At 44.5% G+C, this 24,761-nt stretch overlaps 1 protein-coding gene across 4 annotated transcripts in view; it reads left to right on the top strand.

Annotated features, from left to right (window-relative positions):
• The window catches only part of RAD54L2 (RAD54 like 2), a 110,544-nt gene that overhangs the window by 80,527 nt on the left and 5,256 nt on the right, over nt 1–24,761 (top strand). For 3 of the 4 annotated variants that reach the window (XM_044253483.1, XM_044253482.1, XM_044253481.1), the window contains 17 exons: nt 4,035–4,236; nt 5,211–5,350; nt 5,943–6,059; nt 6,377–6,603; nt 7,830–8,012; nt 8,153–8,286; nt 9,908–10,104; nt 11,196–11,538; nt 12,226–12,403; nt 13,669–13,920; nt 14,138–14,256; nt 16,232–16,350; nt 18,349–18,448; nt 19,217–19,422; nt 20,041–20,213; nt 20,702–20,898; nt 23,516–23,715. In XM_044253483.1, the coding sequence (XP_044109418.1) occupies nt 4,035–4,236; nt 5,211–5,350; nt 5,943–6,059; nt 6,377–6,603; nt 7,830–8,012; nt 8,153–8,286; nt 9,908–10,104; nt 11,196–11,538; nt 12,226–12,403; nt 13,669–13,920; nt 14,138–14,256; nt 16,232–16,350; nt 18,349–18,448; nt 19,217–19,422; nt 20,041–20,213; nt 20,702–20,898; nt 23,516–23,715 (3,087 nt within the window). The remainder of the gene's footprint in view (nt 1–4,034; nt 4,237–5,210; nt 5,351–5,942; nt 6,060–6,376; nt 6,604–7,829; nt 8,013–8,152; nt 8,287–9,907; nt 10,105–11,195; nt 11,539–12,225; nt 12,404–13,668; nt 13,921–14,137; nt 14,257–16,231; nt 16,351–18,348; nt 18,449–19,216; nt 19,423–20,040; nt 20,214–20,701; nt 20,899–23,515; nt 23,716–24,761) is intronic. The other variant, XM_044253484.1, reaches the window with a different exon arrangement.

The following is a 24,761-nucleotide window of genomic DNA, read 5'->3' as shown; positions in this document are numbered from 1 at the left end:
TCTGCCTAGAATGTTCTTTCTTTCCCTTTACTAGTTGGTACCTACTTATTTATTTTATTTATTTTTTTAAAAGATTTTATTTATTTGCCAGAGATAGAGAGAGAGAGTACACACAAGCAGGCAGAGAGGCAGGCAGAGGCAGCGAGAGAGGCAGGCTCCCTGCCGAGCAAGGAGCCCAATGCGGAACTGGATCCCAGGACCTTGGGATCATGACCTGAGCCGAAGGCAGCCGCTTAACCAACTGAGCCACCCAGGCATCCCGGTACCTACTTATTATACTAGATTAAACCCAAGTTTCACCTGTTGCAAGGAAGCACCCTGCACCCCTTACCCAGCCCTGGGCAAGCCTGGATTGGGTATCCTTTCCCCAAGTGTTGTTGCTGTTAGGTGCTTACCTCACATGTTTCCCCATCTGGACCATTCCATTGTGCCTTGGTACAGGGCCTGGTAATTAAATGCTCCTATGTGTGTTGGGCTAAACTAAAAGACAAGTGGCAGGAGAGGCAGCAGTGGCTAGTTTGTGGTAGTCTCATGTGGAGATTTAGAATGAAGATGTGGCCTACAGTCTCATGTGGCTGGGATTGTGTGTGTGTGTGTGTACATGTGTTCACACATGCAAATGTGTATTTGTAAGAAACACTCATTTTGTGAGAACAATGCTGGTTGTATCATTTCTGCATCTCCTTTTGCTTTCTTATTTCTGATCTTTTAGTAAGATATACAGTTAAAGTTTGAATTTTCCACATAAGTAGATACTGCTCCCCAGCATGGCTGACTAAGCCCTGTTGCTTTGTTTGCTCCTGGACTATTCAGTGTAGTCAGGAGTATGAAGTTCCACAGAGTGGCAGGACCTGGGTTTAAAGAAGAACATTTTCCCTAAGAGAGCTTTTGACATCCCCATTTTACAGATGTGGGGAACTGTGGCTCAGAAACGTTGAATCCATGAGCAAAGAGCTAGTAAGTGACAGAGCCAGGATTCAATACTAGCCTGACATTGCCTGACCATGAAGCTTATTCTGTTAACTCTCTGCTTCTGTTTTCCTGCTTGTTTCCTATATACCCACAGGCAAGCTATTTCTTTCTTTTTTTTTTTTTTTTTTTAACTTTTTAGGGCTTTGGTTTCTCAAATTTAGAATGAGTGGAGCAAAATTCACCTTGCCATTATCATAAGAAAGGAGATAAGAAACCAGATAAGAAACCAAACCCATTCCTTGTAGCTGGAATGGGAGTAGTCCTAGGAAAAGCAGCAGCTGTTTTATATGGTGTTTACTATGTGCTGAACATAGTTCCAGTACGTTGTTTAGGCTCTCTCACATAACCATCTTCTCAACTATCAGGCTGAGGAATAGCATGACAGTTGTTACTCCCTTTTTATAATTGAGGAGCAGATAAGAGACAGCAGGTGTTCACACCCCAGAAGTCTGATTTCAGTGTCCATAATGAACCCTATGCTCAGTTATCTCTCAGTAAATGTTAGTTCCCAACTCCATGCTGTTGTAGAACCTGACACCCACGTAAAAGAGACCATAAGGAACCCACAGTGGCAATAGGGGCTATATACCAAGCCACAGAAGATAAGCAGTGATGGAGTATCTGGAACACTTATGATTTTTTTTGGGGGGGGGAACACTTAAGATTTTGTGACTTGGCCACTGGCTGATGATATGTTATTTTTTGGTGATTAGGTGCATACAATGATGACCGATGATATGTCTGTCTTTTTGTTTGGGGACATTGGCTTACTGGTTCACTCACTGAAGTCTATGGCAACACGGTCTCCCTTTACCAAAGCCTACAGTGTTCAGTTTTTCTTACCCCATTGGCACCTGAGTCCATACTGATATAAATAAATATATATTGATATAAATATTGATTTATTTATAAATAAATGTTGAATATATAAATGAGGGAGAAGGGGCAGATCTTCCTTAACAGAAGAATTCCAAATAATGAATGTTGACGTGAAGAGGGAAATAGAAAACCACTATTAGAACACCACAGTAATAATTTCTCAAGGTAAGATCCACTGATGGATGTTAAAACGAGTGAGTAAATTTTAAGAAACTGGATATTTGCATTCTCAAAGCCTCATAGCCCCTTACCACCCCAAATATTTGCATGTGATTTTGACGTATGTCCAGAAATTCTCTGATGCCCCCTCTCAGGAAATAGTGCTTAATTCTCTTTCCCTTGAAAAAGGGGCTGGGCTTAGTGATTCGCTTCTAAAATATGGAAAGGGGAAAATAGTGATTTTATAGTGGAAAAATCTGGCAGACACCACTTCAAACAAGTGATTAAGGTTAATATCACCAGTAATATGATACATGATAGCATGTATCCTGATAAGATGTGATAAGTATCCTCATCTTCTTTCCTTTCCTTTACTTCTACAGTATTCTTCCCCCACATTCTCATTATGAGAATACATCTGATGCTCAAATTAGGGGACAGTCTGCAAAACACCTGACCAGTACTTTTCAAAAAACTGTCAAGGTCGTGAAAGACAAGAATAGAAACTGCCACAGTTCAGAGAGACTGAGGCATGAGAGCTAGATACAATATGATATCCTGAATGGAATCCTGTAGCAGAAGAAGGACATTAGTGGAAAACTGGTGAAACCCAAATAAAGTTTAAAGTTAAGTTAACAGCATGGGGAGCCTGGGTGGTGTGCTTGGTGGAGCATCCAGCTCTTGACTTCAGCTCAGGTCGTGATCTTGGGTCATAGGATCAAGCCCCACATCGGGCTCTGTGCTCAGAGAGGAGTCTGCTGGAGAGTCTCTCTCCCTCTCCCTCTGCGCCCTGCCTCATGTTTTCTCTTTCTAAAATAAATAAGCACATCTTTAAAGTTTAGTTAAAAACAAACAAAAATTATCCCACCAAAACCCCAGACTTCCTGAGTCCTTCCTGCCTGAGATCCAAGTGGCATTGATCAGCGCATCTCAGTTATAGCATTTATGTTCTAGCTTTAAATTGCTCTTACCTTTGGGAAAGACTTTTTAGTTGTATACTTCTTGTATCTGGGAGCTCTGGTGGATTTGGAGACAAGCTTATGATCTATGTGACTGACAAAGCCTGCCCATCCCGTAAACAGAATGCTGCTCAGCAGACTGAGGAAGACAGGTATGCACATGGACCCTCCTACGCCAGCCCTAGTCCTTGTCAATGTTTCATGCCTCAAATGACATTCCTCTGCCAGACATTTCCTCCTTTTCTCCCCTCCCTCAAGGCAGTACCTTTTAGACATTCTCACCTTTCAAGGAAGGCTTCACTCATATTTCACTTCTCATGTAATTCCTTGTGTGATCACACCACAAAGTATTGTCTTTCATATTCCTGTGACCCTAAGGCAATTATTCTGGATTTAGCTAATTATCTCTGGCTCAAAAAATGATGTCTTATATTTTTAACTTCTTTAGATCAGTTAACCTGCCCTTCCTGTGGTGTTTAGCACACCTTGCTTTATTATGTCTAGAAAACAAACTCCTTGCAAGGAGGAAGTCATATAAACATTCCTTGAAGCATCTTGGACAGTGTTTGCCATGTCGTAAGCCCTCATTGACTGGCCAGTGAATTGAAGGAGTGAACACTTTAAGACATCAAAAGGAGGAATATTCCCTTTGTTGGCAGATGAGACACAAGTGAGTGTGAGCTGTACTTGGAACCTTTTGTCTCTTTCAGAGCATTCTGAGGCCATGAAGCTTCCTCACTCTGATCAGAGTGCTAAATTTAGCAAGAGTGATGGCTATTTGTTGTGAGCCTGCCCTGGAGCAGGCTTGGTTCTAGACATGCACACATGTACATGCATATACATGAAGACATGATTTAGTCCTCATTGTAACTCTGAAATGTAGGCATCACTGTTCTCATTTTATAGATCAGTCCACTGAGATTCAAAGAGCCATAAGTCACTTGCTTTAGCTTACCAGTTAATAAGTTGTTCAATTGAGATTTGAACCCAGGTGTGCCTGCGTCAAAACCCAGTTTTCTCCCCATAACGGTTAGTCCCTGTACCTCTGTCTCCTTGTCTTTTCAGACCCATCCCTGGAAGACATGTGTGGCACTGAATGTGCCCAGCTGGAGGAAGATGGGCAGCGGCCACCGCGGTGCACTTCAACTACCTCATCTCAGTCTGAGCCTTCAGAGCAGCTTAGGCGCCCCCAAGGCAAAAGCCTAGCCTCCGAGGACCCCAAAAAGAAGAGAGCTCAGAAGCCCTCCCATATGAGGAGAAACATACGGTGAGTTGTGCTCAGGGTGAGAGGCGAAGGGAAGGAGGAGAGGTATCTTCATTTGAAGGCTGTCACTAGCAGCACTGGTTTGAGCAGGAGAGTCCCCTTTCCAAAGAAGAAAAGTGTAAGCTGTGTGCCCCAATTAATAGTGGAGATGCATTTCAGGACCACCCCAGGCTGTCAGACATTGTGGGGCAAAAGTGGCGGGCGCTCAGGCTATGCTGGGGAGTTTCCTACTCTTTGGAGACCCTGGGGGCAACCCAAGTATGAGAGAGTGCTCTTGTTTTTTCCGTTATTTTCCCCTTACGTTCCCTTATGTTTCTAAACAGGAGGAGATCAAAGAAGTTGAATTCTCATTTTCTTAGAGCTCAACTTCAGTTGGCAGGAAACTCTCTGGTCCAAAGCAGGGTTTTTCCCTTGAGCTAAGTGAATGGAAGATGTGAGCTTCCTTAACTGTCTAAATCCCCCACAGCCCTTCCTTCTGTCATAGCCCTTCCTTCTTTTCCCATTGAAAGGAGATCAATGAGATCTTTTCCTTCTCCTACCCTCATCTTTTTTTGTTTTTAAATGTAATGATAGCTTAAAAATTTTACTCAGACTCTGGGAAATAAAGATGCAGAATCATCTATAATCCTACTTTCCCAGATAACAACTCTATTTTTTAATATTATTTTTCATCTTGATAAATCACAGATTACTCTGTTTTACTCTTGATCTGTTGTGTGCAAAGATGAGTTTTCAGGGACTTGTCGTAGAAAGTTAAATAATATGAAAAAATGTTAGCCCAGAATCACCTGAGCCTGGAAGTCCCTCCCACTTTTTTTTTTTTTTTTTTAACCTTACCTTTTGCATGGGTGTGTGGGACTGATGGGTCTTCTTTTCCTCATGCCTCAGATCTGTGAGGTCAGCAGTGAACTCTTTAGCTTGACATTACGTTGACCAAATCTCAAACCAATCCAAGTGCTCACTCTTGTAATGTTTAGAAAGCTGCTCCGAGAGGATCAGTTGGAGCCAGTTACCAAAGCAGCACAACAGGAGGAGTTGGAAAGAAGGAAACGCTTGGAGCAACAGAGGAAGGATTACGCAGCCCCCATTCCTACAGTTCCCCTGGAGTTCCTTCCTGGTAAGCAGTGGAAGTGGCGGGAAGTGTAGGGAGAAGAGGCCTTGGGCACACACAGAAGTGTAGATCTGAAATAAGACTGTGGCCTCTCTAGAATATTTTTTAGTCATTCAGTTTCTTAGGAGCACATGATTAGAAACATCTAAAAGGTTAAGAAGGGTAAAAATGTACCCCTCAGGGGTCCTGGCTGGCTTAGTGGGTAGAGCATGGGACTCTTGATCTCAAGGTTGTGAGTTCAGGCCCCACTTTGAGCATGGACTATACTTTAAAAAAAAAAAAAAAAAAAGTGCATGTGTGTGTTTTTAATATACTCCTCAGATTGATATTATTTAAATCTTTACTCCCATAACTTTGAATCTTAATATGCCAAGGGATTAGGATCTTTTTTAGTGGTCAGGGGGGTCCTAGGAGATAAGAACCAGTAAAGATAAGGGAAGTTTGAAAGGGGACTGAAATATTTGAGACACCCCTCTTCTTCGCTCCTCAGGGGGTAGTTCCTTTGAGGGCAACAAAAGAAGAAGGCTGTTAAGTCGTTCGGAAGCTACGTCTGAGCTAAGTGTGGTTTTGACATTCCCTTCCATCTTTTCTTCCCTAGAGGAAATTGTCTTAAGAGCAAGCGATGGGCCCCAACTGCCTCCTCGGGTCCTTGCCCAGGAAGTCATTTGTTTGGACAGCAGCAGTGGCAGTGAGGATGAAAAAAGCAGTCGAGATGGTAAGGTTGAGCCAGAGGTGCCTCCACTTCCTCCCGACTTAGTGCCCACCCTGAGCAATTGGCTGTACCTCTGAATAGAAATCAGTCCTTCCCCATTAATTGGGTTTGGGGTCTGACTGTGACAAATGTTCCTGAGTCTCCTTGTAAATGCAGGGTTTTCCCTTGTCTTAACTCGAAGCTGGAAGAGGGAAATAATAAAACTCAAAATACAAGTGATGACAAGTTGTAACTTTTTTGCCATGCTGTAATGCTTTAGTGACGAGCAGTAAATTATCTCCGCTCCCTGGGTTTTTGTTCTGTTTTGTTGGCTGTCTCAGAAGTTATTGAACTGAGCTCTGGAGAGGAGGACACTCTGCACATTGTGGACAGCAGTGAGTCTGTCAGTGAGGAGGATGAGGAAGAGGAGAAGGGTGGCACCCATGTGAATGACATCTTAAACCAGCGTGATGCTCTGGGGCGGGTCCTCGTCAACCTGAACCACCCTCCAGAGGAGGAGAATGTCTTCCTGGCCCCGCAGTTGGCACGGGCAGTGAAACCTCATCAGGTACCACAAATCTTGACGCTCCTCTTTGTTTCCTTTCAGCTTCCTTTCTGAGAGCATCACCTGCTGGTGGTTTTTAGCATCACAGCCTGTGAAGTACTTGTACGGTACCTAGAGCCTCGATTGGAAAATTGGAAAGGCCTGATCCTTCCTCCTAGAATTTGATGTTTCAAATTTCTTTTTCTTTTTTCTTCCTTTTTAAAAAATATTTTACTTGTTTATTTGACAGAGAGAAAGGGAACATAAGCAGGGGGAGTGGGAGAAGGAAAAGCGGGCTTCACACTGAGCAGAGAGCTCTGTGCGGGGTTCAATCCCAGGACCCTGGGATCATGACCTGAGCCAAAGGCAGACATTTAACGATTGAGTCACCCAGGCACCCCAGTGCCTCAGAATTTCTGATGAATGGGAAGTGCAAGCCTTACGTTTGCCCTATTGTGTAGAAGGTGCTACATCTCTTGGTTTAATGATCTTGAGCTTCCTCTGTGAGAGCTGCAAGACTGATTGAGATGCTGTCTGGAGGGCAGTGCTTTAATTAGGAATTGATTTGATTCTGGAAGTAGTTCCAGAAGAGATTTAAGAGTCAGAAGTCTGAGCAACTTTCTGGTAGGAGGGAACAGAGTAGTTTGTGTTGACCCAAAGCCCTGAACCAAGACCAGTGAGTGGAAGTTCCTTGAAGACAGAGGTTGACTCAACACAAGAACTCTTAATAAGAACTGCTCCTCATGGAATGGGCTAGGTAAGCAACCAGGGACTGAGTGAGAGACCCTGTCAAGAATTTGGTACTATAGATTTTTGCCTTAGATGTGTCATTGTACAAGGTGAATGATTTTCTGTTTTCTCTAGGAAGACTGTCACCAGCCAATAGACTAGGCAGGGTACAGGGAAACTTCGTAGCCATCTACAACTGTCTGGTGTGGTGTCTGCTCATTTATTTAATTCTTACTAACTCCAGGATGAATGAAACTAAAGCCATGGTCTTTTTTTTTTTTTTTAAGATTTTATTTATTTATTTGAGAGAATGAAAGAGAGAGAGCATGAGAGGGAAGAGGGTCAGAGGGAGAAGCAGACTCCCTGCTGAGCAGGGAGCCAGATGTGGTACTCAGTCCCAGACTCCAGGATCATGACCTGAGTCAAAGGCAGTCGCTTAACCAACTGAGCCACCGAGCCATCCGTTAAGCTATGGTCTTTGCCAGCACCTTTAACTATTGCCTGTGTTTGTCCCTTGTCAGATTGGTGGGATCCGGTTCCTGTATGATAACCTGGTTGAATCCCTGGAGAGGTTTAAGACCAGTAGTGGCTTTGGTTGTATCCTGGCCCACAGCATGGGTCTGGGAAAAACTTTGCAAGTGATATCCTTCATCGATGTCCTCTTCCGCCACACGCCAGCCAAAACTGTTCTTGCCATTGTGCCGGTAAGAGTTGGGGAAGGCATTATGTAGTCAGCCCTCTGAGGAACTCTGGGTTAATGCCTTGCTAGGTACTGAAAAGCTCAGTGAGCTCAGCTTTGAGCTTGTTTCTTAAAACTCTCTTCCTGGACTTGGCTTTTTACCAGGTTAATACTCTTCAGAATTGGCTGGCAGAGTTCAACATGTGGCTTCCAGCTCCTGAAGCCCTTCCAGCTGACAATAAGCCTGAAGAAGTCCAGCCTCGCTTCTTCAAAGTTCACATCTTGAATGATGAGCACAAGTAGGTGGCCTACCTTCTGCTCTTTGGTTTTAAATTGTTGTGGGGTTTTTTTCCTTTTAAATTGTTGGTGGGTTTTTTTTTTTCAAATTTTTAAAAGATTTTTTGTATGTATTTGACACAGAGATCACAAGTAGGCAGAGAGGCAAGGGGGGGGAGCAGGTGCCCTGCTGAGGAGACAGCCCGATGTGGGGCTTGATCCCAGGACCCTGAGATCATGACCTGAACCCAAAGGCAGAGGCCTAACCCACTGAGCCACTCAGGCGCCCCTGCCCTTGCCTTTTAGACTTCTTTCTGGGGTCTGGATATCAGTGCAGTCTATTTGCATGTGAACCCTGTCTTCTCAGATTCTTTTTGGTTTCTTGATGTGCCCCTGCCCCTTGTTACTCATTTTTTTCTCTGACTGACTTTTTAGTAAAGTCAGGTAGCCTGGGAAATTCCTTATGTTCTGCTTAAAGATGCCTTTATATCCTTAAAAATGCATACATCATCCTATTTTTTCCATGTGGACAGTAATAAAATTCAACATGATGAAATGAAACTGTCCACCTTTTACATTTCTCTTTCTTAGAAGCCTAATCAGCAGTCTCTTTTCAGCACTGATCTACAGTTGAACTTTAATGGTACAACTTCCAAGCTTTGAAAAGTACAAACTTTTGTTTTAGATCAAAATAAAATTATTTATCTTTTCATTTCATAAATTCAACTTGATTTCCCAGATTCTAAAGCTATTTCTTGGTTCAAGCCAACTATCCATATTCTCTTCTCCCTGCCCCTACTGGCATGGATAATTGAGAAGATAGACTTTGTTTTCTACAGAGGCTGTCTTTTGTGATCTTTGTTCACACACATCTAAGTGAGGAGACTGAGTGGCCCCCTGGGTAGTTGATCACCTGCTCTTGTTTCTTGGATTTCAGGACTGTTAGTCCACATGCAGTTAATGAATTATAGCCCGGGCTTAGTTGTTTAGGAGTGAAGGGACTGTGCTGAATGTTGGCTCTGCTGCTCTTTCTCCTTTATGGTTTGTCCTTGGCTCTTTACTCACCAGGGCCCGGGCAGGTAAAATGAAGAATATTGTCCTTGCTTTTACTACCTTGTATTTATTATGGGAATAAATTGAAATTCTCTCTCAAATGTAGAATTGTAGCCATGCGTGTATATCCAAGGGAGTTGTCACTTCTTCTTTTCTTTTCTTTTTTTTTAACAAGACCAGGAAGGGGTGGGTGGGTGGGTGTGGAGGGAGAGGGAAAGAATGAATCTTAAGCAGGCTTCATGCCCAGCATGGAGCCCAACACGGGGTTTGCTCTCACAACCCTGAAACCATGACCTGAGCCAAAATCAAGAGTCAGACGCTTAACCAACTGAGCCACCCATGCATCCCAGGAGTTGTCGCTTTTGCTTGCCTTGTGCCATTGCATTTCTGTTTTTCTGCTGTTTAACTGTCATTGGTGAGCCAGTCTATCCTCAGTGACATGAACATCTCTGGGATGCTAGGAAAGTCCTTGGGCAACTGGCTGACCATTGCGATGCTGCCACTGCATGTACATCAACATGGCTCTGATTATGAGCAGTTCTTCTGGGGAACAGTGGAAGCAGTAATTTTTTTCTCTGTTCACTCTTGCAGGACAATGGCAGCTCGTGCTAAAGTGATGGCTGATTGGGTGTCAGAGGGTGGGGTGCTGCTGATGGGGTACGAAATGTACAGACTCCTCACCCTGAAGAAATCCTTTGCCACAGGTAGATCGAAGAAAACCAAGAAACGTTCTCACCCGGTCATCATTGATCTGGATGAGGAAGACCGACAGCAGGAGTTTCGGAGAGGTGGGAACCTGTCCATGGGGTGTGCTTAGTGTTTAGTGGGTATCGTTTCAGGAAGAAGAAATAGTGTTTGTAATGGCACATTTGAAGATTATCGATGAATTGTATTGTCATGAGCCAGAATTCCTGGTCCCTGAGATAGGTGGGGTGGCCTCCACTGGCTCTCAAAAGCTGCTGCTTCCCTTGCCTGCTGTGGAATTCTGGGTGGGCCATGCACAGGCTGGCTCAGGGAGACTCTCCTGCCCATTTGGCTCTGTTTCTCTGACAGAGCAATTGGGAGAGTGCTGGTCCCCCTCGCCTCATCCTAAAGGTGTTCTGAGATAGCATCAAGAAAATATTTATACAGTATTTAAATCACTAGCATATGGAGTAGTGGTAATATTATGAATTTATAAAAGAATTTATCTCCTTTTTTTTAGTGAAAGCCATTCTAATAGTTGTAGTTCTGTTCTCTCTTCTAAGGGGTTTTTGCCCATTTGGGACAAAAAGGGGTTTTTTTTAGGTTCAGAGGCTGTTGCATTTTACAGGTCTCTTCATCTGTAGATTATGTTTGTTCTAGGTTTTCTTCTGTGGTAGAGCTGGTATGAATTTGCCATTTAGCAGTGACTGGCAGGTAACTCCAGGAAGATTTTTTCCTTTAGCTAACTCCCCACCAGCCAGCCTGCAGATGGTTTCACGACGCTGACAAGGGTGAGGGCCGACCGCAGTGTCTGGATGATTCCCATCAGTCTCACCTAGACCCATTTGTAATCCTAGTCTGGTACTCTGTAAAGTCACGCTCTCTGCCACCCAGTTGGCATAAGCCCTAGGAAGGCAAGGTGTTTTACCTTTAGCCTAACAGAAAAAAAGAAAAAAATAAGAAAAGGAAAGAGGGAAAAGAGGTATTTACGGCAAGTCATCAGTCCAGGTTAACAAGTCACACCAGATGTGCAGGAGCCTGGATGGTTGGCTCCCTTTCACTAATGGGGGCTGACTCTTGCTTTCCTGCTTCCTTCATTTCTTCTGTCTCCTCCAGGGTGCACCCTTACTTCTCATATTGTTGACTAAGAGCAGGCCCTCTCACCCTCTGACTCCGGATCCTCTTCCCTCCCTAGAGTTTGAGAAGGCCTTATGCCGCCCTGGCCCTGATGTGGTGATTTGTGACGAGGGACACCGCATCAAAAACTGCCAGGCCAGCACCTCGCAGGCCCTGAAGAACATTCGATCTCGCCGTCGGGTGGTGCTGACTGGGTACCCCCTGCAGAATAACCTCATTGAGTACTGGTGCATGGTGGACTTTGTGCGCCCAGACTTTCTCGGCACCCGGCAGGAGTTCAGCAACATGTTTGAGCGCCCCATCCTAAACGGACAGTGTATTGACAGCACGCCTCAGGATGTCCGCCTGATGCGCTACCGGAGCCACGTCTTACACAGCCTTCTGGAGGGGTTCGTGCAGAGGTGAGCCGTCCCTAGGGCTCCGTCTTCTGAATCCTCAGAGAGATCATGTGTAATGGGAATATAGAGCTGTCCCAAAGGGGGACTATTATAACAAGAGGGCCCCTTTCTAGTGGGTGATAGTAAAACTTTCCTTTTAGTGAATAGCTTTTCCTGAATAGCACACAAATGATGGATATCTGCTGTTTCAGTCCTCTGAAAGTTTGGCCTAGAAGTGCTTCACTCAGAAGTTAATCTTTGAAATTTCTAGAGATACCTGCCTCACTTGCTGAGAAGCAAAAGAGAGCTAGCCTTCTGCTGACTTGGCAGAAGCATAGAAGTGCTGCTTCTCAGCGGCATGGCCTCACCAGTTTCAGCACCTTGGTAGATATAGTTAGGGTAGTCTAAAGCAGTCTCCTTGTTTTTCCTTATTAAGATGGCATTTGTGCAGAAAGCTGAGAGAAATAGCCCTGAATCCGGGTAGGAACCTGAAGTTCCCTGTCTTTGCCACCCAGTCCTCTTTGCTCTAATTCTTATCCTTAAAATGAGTTTCCTCTGATGGTCATTAAACCAATCCTCATTATTTTAAGGCTGCTGTGAATGTGGAGATCCCCAAGAGGAGGTGGGGCAGAAACGCAGAGTTCTCTTGTTTCCCTGCACTGACCCATCCTGACCACAGAGGCTTGACAGGTCTGATCCCTGCCTTTGTAGGAGAGGCCACACTGTGCTGAAGATTCATCTCCCTGCCAAGGAAGAAAATGTGATCCTGGTGCGGCTCTCAAAGATACAGAGAGATTTGTACACACAGTTCATGGACCGTTTCCGAGACTGTGGTAGCAGTGGCTGGCTGGGGCTGAACCCCCTTAAGGCTTTCTGTGTGTGCTGCAAGGTATGTTGAGACCTCAGAGAATGCTGACATACAGATGAAGGATGCACATGGTCCCAAGGGAGTTCTTCCTGCTGGGAGTCCTTGATAAAGGAAGAATAAAGTGAGAGGGGCCACCCTTGGTTGTCTGCATGGGAGCATGGGGGAGCCCAAGGAGAGATTGGTGGTGTGTGTGGCTCAGTTCCTGGGGGGAACCACCCATAGCCTAGGATGTAAATGGTGCTCCTTGCAGTTGGGCAGTTCATTTGTACAACTTGTTTTACCGAACTTGAGAAATCATTTCCTTTCTCACTGATTTTTTTTCCCTTGGGAAAAAAGGGGTAATGGAAGAACATTGTTGGGCATTTTGACTGCTAACGTAATCAAGATTCAAGATACATATAGCTTAGACAAGTTTTTGGGGTACCCTCTGTTTGATTCTGTGTTTAATGAGATTGAGATCTCTTTCATCCTAGTAATACTTGAGATGGTTTGGGGACAGAAGGGCCCAGGTATCTTGAGCACAAAGCTCCATGAACAGGTGGATGAACCCTGACTTGTCTTTAGTATGTGCTCCCTGTTGCCTAATGAGGGACCTGTTTCTTTGACAGCTCTCAGCCGACCTGTTGGGTATTATTCCCGATTGACCACTGCTTTAATAAGTCAGCTGAAGGTGTGTGTCAGGGGACAGATGGGATTTCAAAAATTTTTTTTTTTTTTGTAGCCACAGTCCTAGACCAGGGCCAGGAAGCTACAGCAGACATGGTCTTTGAGGATGCTACAGTGCCAACATGCCCTTCCTATTACCCCACCCCCACCCCCACCCCTCCAGCCCCCTGCACCCCAGGAATTCTCAACTCCTGCCAGGAATAGTCCCTGAAATGACTTCTGGTTGGTCATCTGTAAGTCAGATACCTTTGTCCATAGGGAGAGATTAGTCTTGTTTCATATAGTAGTTGGCTGTAGCCGTGCAAAACAGGAACATTATTATTCTTATTTAAAAAGGAAAGCAAGGCTTTTGACACAACCTTTCTGATTGTGTACCAAATATATGGGCATGTCCATTGGTAGGAACTCTTGCACTCGTGTTAAATGGCAATTACAGTTGGTTAGTTAAAATGAATGTGTAGGCTCTTTGGCTATGAGGGGGTTGGAGATACTTTGATTTTTGGTGTGCCAGTGTATGCTGTGGGAGGTGTGTATTTGAGCAAGTGCGCGTTTCCAGACTATTGGAATACCCTTAGATTGTTCTCTGCCCTGTGCCACTTCTCCTTTAACTTGAACCTCAGATCTGGAATCACCCGGATGTGCTGTATGAAGCCCTTCAGAAGGAGAGTCTGGCCAATGAGCAGGACCTAGATGTGGAAGAGCTTGGCTCAGCGGGAACTAGTGCTCGCTGCTCATCACAGGGAACAAAAGGCAAGGGGGAGGATAGCACCTTGGCCTCCTCAGTGGGAGAGGCAACGAACAGCAAGTTCCTGCAGGGGGTTGGCTTTAACCCTTTCCAGGAGCGAGGCAACAACATTGTCACGTATGAATGGGTGAGTCAAGCAGATCCATCTGCTCATAAACCACTGCTGAGAAGGGATGATATGAATCCTCTGTGGGGAAAGGGTGGGGGTTGCTCAATGTACTGTTCTGCCAAGGTCTCTGAAGGGAATTATAAAGGTTGTCCACACACTTCTTTGGGAGGAATGAATTTTATTTCTAATGTTCTGGCATGGATGTGCTCTAAGCTGCCTCATTTCTCTCTTGCAGGCCAAGGACCTTTTGACTAATTACCAGACTGGGGTCTTAGAGAACTCTCCTAAGATGGTACTGCTTTTCCACCTGATTGAGGAAAGTGTGAAGCTTGGGGACAAGATTCTTGTGTTCAGGTAGGAAGAGAAATTCTTCTATGACATCATATATCTGTAGTAGAGTGATATAATCCCTACAGAGTGAGACCATCTGGGGTCACCACAGCTCCCCTTCACCTTTTTTGTCTTCCTGCTTCTACAGCCCAGTGCAGCTTATGAGGACCTTCTTGAATTTCATCTTTTTCTTGGAGTTTATTTTGTCTAATTTGATTTCTCTGCAGAGAACAATTTAAAACACTAGGCTGACATTGGAGGTCAAATTATGTCCCAGGTCAGATCTGGCCTTTGGCCTGCCTGAGAGCTAGTTTTTACTTTTTTTTTTCTTATTTTTTAAGATTTTAATTATTTATTTTAGATAGATAGTGTGTGTAAGCAAGCTGGGTGGGAGTGGGGGCAGCCAGAGGGGAAGGGAGAAGGACAGACAGCCTCCCCACTGAGCATGGAGCCCAATGTGGGGCTCAATCTCATGACCCTGAGATAATGACCTGAGCCAAAATCAAGAGTCAGACATTCAACCAACTGAGCACCCCTAGTTTTTACATTTTTTTTTAAAAGATTTTATTTATTTATTTGACAGAGAGAGATCATAAGCAGGCAGAGAGGCAGCAGAGAGAGAGGAGGAAGCAGGCTCCCTGCTGAGCAGAGAGCCTGATGCGGGACTGGATCCCAGGACCCTGAGATCATGACCTGAGCCGAAGGCAGCGGCTTAACCCACTGAGCCACCCAGGGGCCCCTAGTTTTTACATTTTTAAAGTGTTTTTAAAAAGAAGAAGAAGAAGAATATTTGACAGACTCTATGTGGTCTGCGAAGCCTAAAAATATTTACTCTCTGGCCCTTTATAGAAAACATTGATTTCTTGTCTAATCTGCTTTGGTCTTTCCCCAGCCTTGATTTATTTTTTTAATTAAAAAATTTTTGTGGAGGCACCTGGCTGACTTAGTCAGTAGAGCGTGTAGTTCTTACTTTCAGGATCATGAGTTCAAGCCCCACATTTGGCATGTAGCTTACTTTAAAAAAAAAAAAATTACTTATTTACTTGTTTATGTATGTATATATGTATTTTTATGCTTTGTGTATAAGGTCAGATAAGTAAAATGATCTGTTCTAGAGTCACATTCTCAGACTGGCCAGAACTTTGATGTCCGTCAAGGCATGCCTCCTCAGGGAAACAGACATAAAGTCGATTGTTTGTTGTTGTTCTGATTAGATTATACTCTGATGAGAGCTGAATGGCAGCAGCCTGGCTTGGCAGCCTCGCAGAGTGAGGGTTTCCATGGGTGACACACTTTGAGAGGATAGCGGTGATTCTACCTGGGGGGAGAGTCTAGTGTTTCACTGGTTTCAAGTATCACTTCTGAGGAGACTGCCTCTCTATATAATGTGAAAGCAGCCAAGTGATTTCTGTCTCCTTAGTAAGACTGGTAATATTGATTGTGGCTTATAATTAGATCTAATGTATATTCATGCTATGTTAGTTTTTAATGTTGATGCTATTTGTTACTATGCACTGAGGTTAAACCCCAGAATTTTTCAACTGAGGAAGTAATAGGGTAGCAGATTTAGTGGGCTGGTGACAATAAGTGTGTAGATGACTCTGCTCCCATTCTGAGATAGGGAGAATATCCTTTTTTTTTTTTTTTTTAAAGATTATTTATTTATTTATTTGACAGAGAGAGACCACAAGTAGGCAGAGAGGCAGGCAGAGAGAGAGAGAGGAGGAAGCAGGCTCCCTGCAGAGCAGAGAGCCCGATGCGGGACTCGATCCCAGGACCCTGAGATCATGACCTGAGCCGAAGGCAGCGGCTTAACCCACTGAGCCACCCAGGCGCCCTAGGGAGAATATCCTTGGTGGTTCTTTGTGGGGTTGCCTCTCATGGGGTGCAGATTCTGGGAACTCCCACTGTCTGAAGGCTGCAGATGATTTTGAGCCTATTGGGGAACAAGACTCCGTTGGGTCTGGGAGCCTTCTGAACCAAATGTTGTCCCTTCCAGCCAGAGCCTTTCCACCTTGGCTCTCATTGAAGAGTTCCTAGGGAAACGAGAAGTGCCCTGTCTACCTGGTGCTGATGGGCAAGGAGTACAGAAGTGGGTACGAAACGTCAGCTACTTCCGTGAGTTCATTGCTGCTTTGTTGCTGGAATCTTGGCAGGGTCTGCTTAAGGTTTCTCTTTAATTCTCCACCTTTTTATTTTCTCTTCTGTTCTCCATCAAATGCATAGGAGTAGCTGAAGTAGCCAAGGAGCAGGGATATATTGAGAGCAAGCTGCTGTGTGTGAGCACTGTACTAGGGGCTGCAGAGCTTGGGCAAGATAGGGGGAGAGCTGAGAAGTAGAAGGCATAAGCCTTGTCTTCATCTGACAATTCCAGGACAAATACAAAGTAGCACTGGTTGAAAGCTAAAAGGTTCTAAGGAGAAGGGAATCATTGTGGAGAGGATGGTTGGAGAAGGCTTCCTGGAGGAGGTGGAACTTGCAGTAGACTTGCAGAGATGGGAGAATCTGAGTTAGTGTGGCCCAAAGGTCATTCTAGGAAGAAGGAGCAGAGTGAGTATAAATTAGCTCAGATCACACATTCTCTATAGTGGAGATGGTGCCCCTAAAGAGGTGAAAATTAGTTCTGAGGGAACAAAATTTTTTTTTTTTTTAAAGATTTTATTTATTTATTTGAGAGAGAGAGACAGTGAGAGAGAGCATGAGCGAGGAGAAGGTCAGAGAGCGAAGCAGACTCCCCATGGAGCTGGGAGCCTGATGTGGGACTCGATCCCGGGACTCCAGGATCACGCCCTGAGCCGAAGGCAGTCGTCCAACCAACTGAGCCACCCAGGCGTCCCCAAAAAATTTTTTTTTTTTTTTTAACTTTCCAAAGTATAGAGCACAAATAGGCATGCAGTAAATATATAGAGTGTATCTGTGGTATTTAAAATTTCGTAAGGGACATGTTCATTGGGGAAAGAATGTATAAAAAGGCTCTTTAAGGGGACAATAATGAAAAACAAAAGTTGAGAAATACTAACCTCAGGTACTTACTGTCCAGATATTGACATTTGGGCCAGATAATTCCTTTTTGTCAGGGGGCTGTCCTGTGCACTCACTGTAGGATGTTTAGCAGCATCCCTGGTCTCTACTCATTAGGTGGCAGTTGCTTCTAGTGATAACACCTAGTGATACCAACCAAAAATCTCTCCTCACATTGCCAGATCTCCCCTGTAGGGTGGGAGGGCAAGGAAATCACCCTTGTTGGGAAGCACTGGCCTAATGGTAGTATTTAGAGAACAGAGGGGCAGGGGTTGGTAGGAAGACCCTCCAGCACAGGGTCTAACCCATAACCTTGTGATGACTGTAGGCTTGCCTAGTGAGTTGATATGCTGAGCAGTGCTCAGAAATTTTGGGAACTCAGGTTGGGAAGGTAGGTTGGGTGCCATTTGAAGAGCTTCTAGTACCAAGCAATTAAACTAAGACTTCCTAAACAGTAGCAGTCCAGTTCTCCATGTTCCATCTCCTTAGCTTCGCCCATTTCTCTCTTTTCCCTGACAAGTGTAGCCTCCTCCTCTCTTATTCATGCTGCTTCTTAACTGAAGGTTACTTTTTCTTCTTTCTTTGAGCTTCCCTCTTTTCAACCATATACCCCATCCCACTGCTCCAGATCTATTCCTTTTAATGTCTCCTTAGAGCAAGTTCTTAATCATAGGGGCTTGTAACAATGCAAATTCCTGATGGAGGGATAGCATCCATATCAAAACACAACTCTTGGTCTTCTGCACTCACCAGGATTTATAGGACTGAGGCAGAGAGGTCACCCTGAGCCAGTGTTTACCAAGCTTCCCTATTTAGGGTGATTCTTATGCACCCTGAAGTCTATGAACCTTGGCCTTAGAATTGACCTAAGATACTAAAGGGAACAACATAGTTTATAATCCTTGTTGCGGATGGGCATATTTTTAAATTTGAAGACTCTGGGTCTCACTGTAGACCCATAGAATGTCTGAGGGAGTGGAATCTGAGTATTGAGTCTATTTCTTTCTTTTGTTTTTAAAACACATTTGCCCAATGATTTTGCTATGTACCCCTGCCCTCATCTGTCCATTTTTTGTGGTTTTCCTTCTCTCCTAGGGCTAGATGGTAGCACCCCTGCCTTTGAGAGGGAGCGGCTCATTAATCAGTTCAATGATCCCAGCAACCTCACCACCTGGTTGTTCCTTCTGTCTACAAGGTGAGTGGATCCTAAGAGGGGAGATCAGAGGATTGTGTTCAGGGTAGTTGGCCACATAGGCAGATACCCAAAGGTTCATCCAAGTTCTGTCAGAAGAGATCTGCTCAGGTATGTGACTTGTTTTTGAGGTCAGGGAGGAGACCCAAAAGGAAGTTGTGTTAGTAGGGTAATTATGATAGTGTCATGAAGTTCTTTGAGACCTTCACTAACAATGGTCATAATTAGCTTTTCTTTCAGGAGTGTTCTGAGTCTTGGATGATGTGATTAATGTGAAAGTGCTTTAAAAAGTGGAAAGTGTGAAAAAAAGGAAGGGGCAGTGTAATGTAACTGTAAAAGACTGATGGTGTTCTTTTTCTCATGCCAAGCAGCTTGAAGGTTGTGCTGTATTCTGCCATCACAATGCCCTTGATGAGTATGAATTGTCACTTTTCAAGGCTGGTAGACTAAACATACCAGAAACATCTGCTTGTAGGCGTCTCCCTTCAGGTGACATTATTCTGGGGCCAGGATGCAGAAGCCTCAACCATTACAGAGGAGTGGAGAGTGGGTTTTCTTTCTGAACTGGTAGACACTTCTTTGTTGGATTTTTCAGGGCGTATTGTTCAGTGCTTAAAGAATGTACTATTCATCAGCAGGACAGTAGAATCCTCCATTATGTTGTGCTTAGGACAAAGGAGATAATATTGGGGCAGGAATCACAGAGTGAAACCAATTTAAAAACTGTCTTTAAAACTAAAAGTTCTGTGATTGTTGGCTTGTGTTTTAAAGGGCCGGGTGCTTAGGTGTGAATCTGATCGGTGCCAACCGAGTGGTGGTATTTGATGCTTCCTGGAACCCTTGCCATGATGCCCAGGCAGTATGTCGGGTATACCGTTATGGCCAGAAAAAGCCCTGTCACATTTATCGCCTTGTGGCTGATTTCACCCTTGAAAAGAAGATCTATGACCGTCAGATTTCCAAGCAGGGCATGTCAGGTGGGGCATCTTTTAGGCTCAATACTATCCTTATTTTTTAAATTATTTTTTAAAAGATTTTATTTATTTATCAGAGAGAGAGAGAGAGAGCATAAGCAGGGAGAGTGGCAGGCAGAGGGAGAAGCAGTCTCCCTACTGAGCAAGGAACCTAATGTGGAACTTGATCCCAGGACCCTGGGATCATGACCTGAGTTGAAGACAGACACTTAACCAACTAAGCCGCCCAGGAGTTCTGATACTATCCTATTGTATCAGTGGTGGGAGGAGAGGGGCAGGTTGTGGGAACACAGGTAGTTTTTGAATCACAGAAAGTCAGTGGATCCTCCCATCCCATTGCAGTTTAAATAATTGCTTTAAGAGTGGACTGACCTCAGCTTGTTGAGGGCAGGTGTAATGAAAAGAGCTGAGCTAGGTGTGTAGGTTTCTTACTGATATTTCCATTTGACCAGGGTCTAAGACCTGGGCTTTGACTTTTCAAATATGGGATGGCCTGAGATGGTTTAGATACTAGTGACAATTAAGCCAGCCACAACCTCTCTTCTCTCCCAGTATTTGTAGCTGTGCTTTTGGGGTCTTCTCCGCCATGTAGTAACTTTCTCCGTGTCTTCTCCCTTCCAGATCGAGTGGTAGATGATCTTAATCCAATGCTGAATTTTACCCGGAAGGAGGTGGAGAACCTGCTGCACTTTGTTGAGAAGGAGCCAGCTCCCCAAGCATCCTTGAACATAAAGGGGATCAAGGAACCAGTCCTGCAACTTGCCTGTCTGAAGTACCCTCACCTCATCACCAAGGTAAGAACCCGGAGGGAGTCTTATCTGGCAGACCTGTTTCCTTCATCTGAGGGGTTTTTTTTTTTCATGCAGAGGTCTTGAACTCAGCTGATTCTTCTCCTTACCCCATGTAGTCCCCCAGCCACCTATTCCCACCCCAGTCTTGTCCTTGGAGTGCTCAGCTCAGCCATGTGGACTAATTTGGCCAGTGTGAGTTTTTCCTAGCAGAAAGAAGGGGTGAAATTCTAGAAATGTATTCTGTTAATTCTCTGAACTCTCCCATCCTTTTGATACAGAAGGCAGACTTGGGTTTTGTAAAGGTATGGCTGGGTTAGAGTTGTGAATTACACTCTTGACAAAGAGACAGTAAACCTGCCTGTGTGTCTGTGAGCAGGCTGTTGGCAATTGCTAAAGATAGCCCTTTGTTGTTGTCAGAGGAAGCTTCATTGTGTATCAGTCATGTTGGCACAAAGACTGGTAATTAAATCAACATCCTCCTGTGTCCCTAGGAGCCTTTTGAGCATGAGTCATTGCTCCTTAACCGAAAGGATCACAAGCTGACCAAGGCTGAGAAAAAAGCAGCAAAGAAAAGCTATGAGGAAGACAAGCGCACATCCGTCCCCTACACCCGCCCGTCATACGCTCAGTATTACCCCGCCAGTGACCAGAGCCTGACCAGCATCCCTGCTTTCAGTCAGAGAAATTGGTGAGTCCCTGAAAGGGGAGGAAGGTCTGCTACTGGGCCAGACCCAAACCTTTTGGCTGGTTCTGTTTTTAAACAAAGGGAGAGCCTGCAACTCACTCATTGGCTGTTGTGAACTGACAGGTTTTGCTCTTGGTTGAGGTGCCAAAGCAGTTCAGCAGCCTTGGTGTTTTAAGTAGTGGCTCTGGCTGGAAGAGTGAGCCACTGGCCTTGTGACTCAGAAGAGTCTTTCTGGACTCCTGGAGAAGGTGCAGATTTCCTAAGACACAGAGGCCCAACCCTCCCACACAGCTGCCTTCATATCCATACTGCTTTGGTCATACATCTTGCTTAAGCAGTGAAGTTCAAGGGTGAAGGGCAGGTCTTTTGTGAGTCTTGGATTGCAGTCAAGAAATTCTCCTGCTCTTAATGGGATTTCAGTTTGTGGTTGTACCTCGATCCTGAGGAAAAAATTCTTTTTCTTGAGTACAACTTTTAGAACTGTTGAGAGTATGAACACATTGGAAGTCAGTTGCTGAGTGAAGAGAGAGGCTCTTTGTAAGAAATTACAAAACCACCATCTGTGTTTAATTTTTTTTTTTTTTCGTTTTAAGACAGAGTACCTCGTAAGCCTTACCAGATTAGCCACTTGATTGAGTGGTTTGTTTAAAAACTTTATTATCTTGAATTAAAGATGATTATATTATTTAAGGGGAATGGATTTAAAACTGTTTTCTTTCTTTCTTTCTTTTTTTAAAGATTATTTATTTATCAGAGAGTGAGCAGAGTATGTTAAGAACATGAATGGGGGCGAGGGGCAGAGAGAGAGGAAGAATCCGGTTCCTGGCTAAGCAGGGAGCCCCCTGGTGGGGCTCGATCCCAGGACCCTAGAATCATGACCTGAGCCAAAGGCAGACGCTCAACAGACTGAGACACCCAGGTGCCCTCAAACTTTTATTCTTATGAAGATTCCGTGTTAAAAAAAAAAAACAAAAACTTGACAAATGAGATTCTAAAGGAACTGAAACCATGTAAATTTTATGGAAGACTCCAATATTTGATGAGTAAATTTGCTGCTTTTTATGTACAAGGTGCTCTCCAGAAAACGTTACTCTCTTTGAAAACCTTCCGACTTTATTTCTGTGTCATTTTCTAGGATACTGTTGCCTGGGAATGTTCTCCTTTCTTGTACTCCACCCCTTTTATTCTCTTTTCTGGCCTTTCCCATGTAACAGCAGGAATGGACAAAGCATGAACCCAGTGGGAGAAAAGCCACGTTGCGGGAAGATATGACTAATGGGCTGGTCTCTTGAGGCGATGTCAGCTCCTTTTCTGGCCCAGCTCTGGCCCTGTGGGAGGCACTAGCCTCTCACAGGGCTTGATGAGCCATACTATGATCCTGCTGATTCCTCATCCTGTCTGGGTGTATATGAGGAGGGTTTCCTTCCCAATTTTCCTTGCTTCTGCTCCTCCAGAGTAGGGGGCTTGGGCTAGGTTCCTGTTATCCTGACTTTTACCCTGATTTGACTTTGGATCCTGGAAAGAGTCCCACTGACATCGGACCAGAGCCCCTAGCTCCTGCAAAGCCACCCTGGGCACATTGAGGAATTGGGACCCAGATGTGGTAAACTTGCTGTGCTGTGTGGCCTGTCTGGGAATGTGGGAATTCAGACAGGGGCCAGAGGGCTGCCCATAGGTGCCTGTAGCAACTTCAGAGCAACATTCTTAAGTTAGGTAAGGAAGAATATGCCAGTTCAAGGAGGTTCTCCCCCAAAACTAAAGACCAAAGGAACAAAACTTCAGAAAGCTTATAGACAGGGTCTTAATATCAAAAAAATCTTAAATCAGGAGTAGCTTTCTCAAGGTGCCAACTTCCAGTTGAAAAGAAGGTAGAGAGTGAGGAGTGCGTCACTGACCATGGGGTAGCATTTTGGCACGCTGGCGTAAGACATGCACAGCCAGTGCCCAGGCTGGCCATGGCCATGTACCATTCAGATGCCTGGATCTGTGAACAGCTTTTTGGTGGCCACTGCTTTTGTGGTAGTCATGACTTAGAGGGGCACTTTGGACACGGAGCCCATGAAAGGAGAGAGAGAGAGAGAACTGTCTGCATTATTTATTGAAACTTGAGGTTCCAGAGAGTAAAGATGGTTGTAGTTGGGCAGATGCTCCCTCAAGATCACCTGAATGTGTGGCATCACGTGGCCCTTTCCCTTGGGAAAGTGGGAAAATTCCATCCATTTGTCTTAACTTGGCATACACTGTGCTTTGAAGAACTTTTCCTCCCTTATTGCATCTTTACCTCTTCCTAACTTCCCTCCAAGGACTAATTCCTAATGTACATAAACAGTCTAAATTCTAAAGGAGCAAATGTCACCTCACATCTCTAAAAAGGTATTATTCCACCAACATCTTTTTCTTATTAGATTCTGAGAGGCTTTATCCCTTGCTGCCATTTGGTGTTGGTCCTGCCCCTATTTTCCTTTTGAATTGGCCATACTCTGCAGATTCTTTGATCCTTCTCAGGAGCGAGTGAGGCTACAGAATGGGGGTATCTGGAGAAGTTCTGCAGCCTTTGCAGAAAGGTAAGTAAGGGCCATTCTGCCAAATTCTCTTAGGTATGTGTGTTCTTTTCTCACAGGCAGCCAACACTGAAGAGTGATGAGAAGCCTGTGGCCAGTGTTCGCCCTGTGCAGTCCACCCCCATCCCCATGATGCCCCGGCATGTCCCACTGGGAGGCAGTGTAAGCTCTGCCTCCAGCACAAATCCAGCTATGAACTTCCCGATCAACTACCTGCAGCGTGCGGGGGTCCTTGTGCAGAAGGTGGTCACCACAACAGGTTGGGAACTCCTAGGTTCTCTTCCAGGGCTGTCTGTCCCTTTACTTTTTTCTTTCAGGAAGTGTTTATTAACACCTTTTGTATTCTAGGCCTTACTACATTAGCACTGTGGGTAAAAACAGAGAAGATAGTCCTTGATCTTGAGGAATTTGCATTCTAATGGAATATCTTAAGAATTATAACACAGTACTGGGTTTTCTTAAATATGATGTGTGGGATAGACTCTGAGCATGGCAGAGATTGTGGAAATGTCACTGGGACATAGGGTTAGGCTGAGAGAGGTGTGCATGTGTTGAGTCCTGCCTGACTATAGGGTCAGCTGTGTATAAAGGATGACTGTCAACCTCCCTACTTAACTAGGAGACCTGAATGTCACTTGCTCCCTTGTTTGTGAGCTTGATATGGGTTGAGCATGGTGAGCCTGTGGTTGGGGGCTGGCAGCCTATCTCTGCAATTGGTTCTGTGATTCAGGGTAATTGGGAAGGAAAGCATTTTGTGGAGCTGTTTCATCATATTATCTAGAAATATTCATGGTACATTAATTTTAATAAAAGTATCTTTGAGTATGAAATATTTTTGAGTATGAAAATAATGTGTCCATTGTAAAATCATTGTGAAATGGGAAAAAAACAAAAAGAGAGCCTCTTGAGAGACGACTTCTCTGCTGATTCTTGAACATACATTTTACTCTTTAGTTAGGTGTGAAGCAATGCCAGCAACGAAGAGAATGTGGCTACTTCGGGAGCCTAAGGTGATGTGGAGCAAATGGATGCAGATAGCTTAGGAAGGAGGAAAATAAGCAAACGTAGAAATAACCACGTGAACTAGAACTTTCTCCACACTAAAACTCTGTGAGTTTTTAATTAAATCAGAGGAAATTGATCAGAAAGATAATTGGATTTCTAAAGAGTTTCTTGTTTTCCGAGTATTCTTTGCCATACAACTGTGAGAGGAGGCCTTGCTTGCCTCGTCCTCCTTGGTTCAGACCTCCGCTCCCCTGAGAGGCTTTAGGGAAGTCACTGAGGAACAGGGGTGGATGTGGACTT

This window comes from Neovison vison, chromosome 6 (assembly GCF_020171115.1).
Source record: "Neovison vison isolate M4711 chromosome 6, ASM_NN_V1, whole genome shotgun sequence".
Taxonomy (NCBI): domain Eukaryota; kingdom Metazoa; phylum Chordata; class Mammalia; order Carnivora; family Mustelidae; genus Neogale; species Neogale vison.
Note: the sequence above shows the minus strand (reverse complement) of the source record. Positions and strands in the feature narration are given on the sequence as shown.